At 49.2% G+C, this 4,548-nt stretch overlaps 1 protein-coding gene across 1 annotated transcript; it reads right to left on the reverse strand.

Annotated features, from left to right (window-relative positions):
- Positions 1 to 1,547: 1,547 nt before the first annotated feature.
- Positions 1,548 to 3,715, reverse strand: hsd3b1 (hydroxy-delta-5-steroid dehydrogenase, 3 beta- and steroid delta-isomerase 1; the record flags this gene model as incomplete). The annotated part of the gene is made up of 3 exons (XM_079734013.1): positions 1,548 to 2,356; positions 2,892 to 3,056; positions 3,565 to 3,715. 3 exons carry the CDS (start codon positions 3,713 to 3,715, stop codon positions 1,548 to 1,550), a joined length of 1,125 nt encoding a protein of 374 aa, XP_079590139.1.
- Positions 3,716 to 4,548: the final 833 nt, after the last annotated feature.

Genomic DNA, 4,548 nt, shown 5'->3' on the forward strand with positions numbered 1-4,548 from the left:
GGCCGACCCCCAGCAGAACCAGCTCTGTGCCCCCCCTGCTAGCTCAGCTGTTGGAAGTTATTCTCTAGCATGGTATCACCAGATGAATCAGGGAATTACAGTGGTGCTAGACAGCAGGGCATGCTACTCAGAGCTGCTGGGCCAGCAGTACTTCCCTTCCGATGCCCTGCCCCAGAGATGACTCACCTGTCATAGCCCCTAACATCTGGGAGACTAGATTAGATAAAGAGATACACTGCAATAAAAAGTTGGGGTAATTTGGCAAAATTTCTTCCATAACTAATATGTATAATACTGCATTGATTGAAGTTATATGCAATACAAAAAAATATGCAATACAAAAAAAATCCATTTCTCCTTTGTTGTGGTTATGACAGATTCAGCACTGCTTGTCCCAGTCCTGGAATAGCCTTCCTTATGCGTGTACTTGTAAAATGTAAATCATAGAAGCACATTAGAAAAATATTATAAATTGTGTGAGTGTGAGTGTGTGTGTGTGTGTGTGTGTGTGTGTGTGTGTGGCACACTAGCAGTACTAGCTCTGCTCCCACGTGTGTTTTCCTGAACTGTTGTTTCTTTGGTTACATGTTCAGAGTCTCTCATGTGTTGGCAGAGATGGTCCAGGCTGACCAACAGGGCTCGCCGCTAACACAGCCGATCGACCAGCCACAGGCTACCGCCATACGTCTCTCAGTAAGATAAACCATCATCCACATCCTCATCCTTTATTGACCACAGTATTGAAATTGTTCCAGTTAAAATTGATTGCTTGGCTCAAGACAATAGAAGACATATATAACAGAGCACTAGGTCACTTTTTCTACTACAGCTATTTATTCCATTAAAATCCATCCAAGGAAGCAAATTCATCTAATTTGTTCTAATGTTCAGCAGTCAATGGAGGCAGGGAAAGCCAGGTTGATGTGAAAAGCCTGTGCACATGATGAGTCATCTTGTGAGACGTTGACCTTTACGTACCTTCAACTGTCTTTCTTTGAAAAAACCCTCACACCGAGTTTACTTCGAAATGTGTGGAGGTGCCTTCAGCCTTCAGCTGTTTTTTAACCCATAGGTGGCAGCAAACTCCCAGAAGTGACCGTATTTAGGGAGTCTCTCAAGACGCTTAAAAATAAAGAATTGTGCAAGTGCTTTTTTAATAGCTTGAATTCAAACAGTGAAACAAATAGATTTTTGACAAGCAGAATAAAGACATAGCCCATATTCATGATTGAGTGTGAATTCATTAATAACCTCTTTCTAAAATTGTAATCAAACTTTTACCTTTGTTCTTAAATATGTCTACTATGTGTGGCTACACAGTGTGCCCATTCAATTACTATCGCACTCCTTACAGTCTCTGGAAGGCTGGCTTCCTCTCCTGTGTTCCTTCCCAGTGTTTCTTCTCTTGGGGTTTGGGGAGCGCTTTTGCAGGCTCCAAGATAGCGGGGTGTCGTATAACGTGGGCCTTTGAAGCCCTTTGAGACTGAAGCGGTGACTTTTCTTGACCATCATCCAGGATCCCTCTATTATTGACCACATGCGAGGAGCTACTTGGCCCTGAGCCGCTCCCTCTCCTTTGGCAGCTGGTCGGCTAGCCATTCCACGGTGCGTGTGCGGGCCTCCTCCCAGGTGTACCTGGGGGCGTATCCCAGGTCTCTCTTGGCCTTCTGGTAGCCGAAGCTGAACGGCGTGTTGAGCATCACCAGCAGCTGCCGGTTGAGGGGCGGGGCGATGTGCTTAAAGGGCTGCAGACAGAACCGCAGCACCTCCAGCAGGAAGCAAATGACATGCAGCAGCCACAACGGCTGCATATGCTTCTCCTGGATGCGGAAGCCAAGCGGCGCCATCACTGCGTGGTTGAAGTCGCTGTAGCTGACGGGGGGCGTGTCGTCGGAGACGTAGTAGACGTTGCCCGCGGCGATGGCGCGCCGGTCCACATCGCGGAGGCTGCGCGCCGCCTGGAGGTGGGCGAGCGCGGCGTTGCCCACGTACACGGGGTTGACCCGGGCCTCGCGCGCCGAGGTGCGGTATAGCACGTCGCGGTTGGCGATGCCGTCGGCCATGTGGCCCAGCAGGAAGCGGCAGCCCTCGCCGTAGATGTACATGGGCCGGAGGGCGACGGTGGCCAGGCGGCCGCCGTTCTGCAGACGCTCGCCGTTGGCCTCCAGGCTCCGGCGCTCCGCCTCCTTCTTGGTCCGGCTGTAGGCGAACTTGAGGGTGGAGGCTTCGGCCGTGTCTTCGTCGCCGTTGACGACGGGGTCCCCGGCGGGGTTGGGTCCCGCCACCTCGATGCTACTGGTGTAGACGAAGGAGACGACGTTCTCCCGTACGCACGCCTCCAACAGGAGCTGGGTGCCTAGGAACACATCATCGATTATTATCTTTTGGTTATTGATTATTTAATATATATAGATTATTGGTTATTACCTATATGTTTTTGTTATTACCTATTGGTTATTGGTTAATATCCTTTGGTTCTTTTCCTTTGGTTATTATCTTTTGGTAAGCTATTGGTTAGCTGTTGGTTCGTATCGTTTATTATCCATAAGAAGATGGCCGCTATGTGAATAGGGCCAAGGCCGGAGTGGGACCCTTTTTCAGCCCGGGCGTCTCAGGCCTGTGCCGGCCCCCTGCGCATAGGTCTTGACGGGAGGGGGGGACAAGGAGTCCTGACAGGGGGGTTGGGGGTGGAGGCTCCTACCACTAGGGGGTGCCCCCCCTCCCGATTAGCCACTCCGGGCCTGAATAGGGCCCATTGCTATAATTTCTTTGACACTCAAAGTCATTGTGGGCCCCTTTCAGAAATGGAATGGAATCCAGTTCTGAATTGCGTCAGTTATCTGCGACTATGAGGCGAAAGAAAGCCTTGAGGGGTCGATACAATGCAGTACCGTTAACGTTGACGGTGTACAGCTCGCTGTAGTCCAGCGCCCCGATGACATCGATGAGCGATGCAATGTGGAAGACCACGGACACGCCCCGGCACGCTCGGACCAGGAGGTCACTGTCCCTGATGTCCCCCTCGAGCACACTCAGTCGGGTCTCACCCCGGGCCTCTGGGGACACAGACAGTAGGAACACAGTCACCACAGGCAATATGGCTTGGTTGGCAGAGATAGAGCTCAACCAAATACTGAGGATTAATAGATGATGAAGATCAATATTGAACGTGGTTTTACTGAAAATGCAGATTAACTTGACAGTGGATATATGAGGAAATTGCCAACAACCGAACAACAAATAAAAAAACATGCTTATTGCCTAATGCTTGCCTCTGATTTAACTACGATTAAATGACAATTCAAGCAAGAAAGTTTCAGCCATCAGGACAGATTTTTGAGGTGTATGGATTTGGACAAGACAACATAAAAAAACACCCTGTACTTCCTGTCATTGGTTTAACATCCTTATGTAGACAAGATATTTAAGGAATTAGCTCATCAGCATCTACGTCTCTTTCCTGTTCACCTCTAAGGTATTTTAAATGCCATAGGTCTTGCCTCCATCTAGACCTATGGCTATGAGCTGGTTTCCAATTCACATTCAATTTAAATAATGTCTTACCCTCCAGAGACTGTAGGAGTTGAGGCTGGATGTGCTGGTCCAGCAGACGGATCTCCGCTAGCTTCTCCTCCTCCAGCAGCAGCTTGACCAGCCTCCGTCCCAGAAACCCCCCCGCCCCAGTCACCAGACACACGTCCCCACTCAGAGACATCCCTGGCCCGCACGCGCTCAGTATGACCCTGGACGAGTGTACCCACAAACGTAGTGTTTGCGAACCATGCACCTGGAATCAGAACCCTGGCTGTGGTCCCCCTCGTTCCTTGTCTCCCTGATCTCCTTTTTTCTCCTCGTCGGTCGTCCAGCCTTTGCAGCTCAGTGTATCTTTCCCAGGACTGACAGCTTGGTGATGGGTGAAAAGGGTTCCTCTGTCTCTGTACCACTGCTGGGATTCCTCCGGCTGCTGCTAAACAAGCCAAGGAGTGCTTCTGGGACCTCTGTTCGCTCCCGTTGTGGCCTGCTCCTTTTATTCATCTCTGTCCCAGAGTGAGCATGAAGGACAGTCCCTCTGTCCCCCTGTGGTGGAGGAATGTGTTGCAGTCTAGAGCCAAACACTCCGAGCGCACCACTTGTGTATGTTTTGTATCTACCAAGGGCATCCCGGGCCAGATACGTTGTCTTGGTGTACAGATCATTCAGACAAAGGGCTCATTAGGATAGCAATGACATATGAGTGACTGTCAACTTTAACTTTATTAAAGCTTTCAGTAAATCTCTACTGAGAAAGCCAGTCCAGTGATGGCTATGTTTACAATTTAGCAGATGCAGATACTTTGGGAACTCCAGATAAATGCCTTATTGGGCATTAAACCGGGTTATTCGGGTACTAGGTTTGATACCCAACGTCTATCCATACCTATATACTGTAAGTATTTATGTTATCCCCTTCTCTTTAAAGCTCATGACAGGATATTGGGGGTAGAGGATGAGAAAAGGCCATGCTTTGAAATTGACATCTGATATTCAATAACCAGAACATTTGAAGCT

The sequence above is a fragment of the Pollachius pollachius genome, assembly GCF_949987615.1.
Source record: "Pollachius pollachius genome assembly, chromosome: 3".
Lineage (NCBI taxonomy): Eukaryota > Metazoa > Chordata > Actinopteri > Gadiformes > Gadidae > Pollachius > Pollachius pollachius.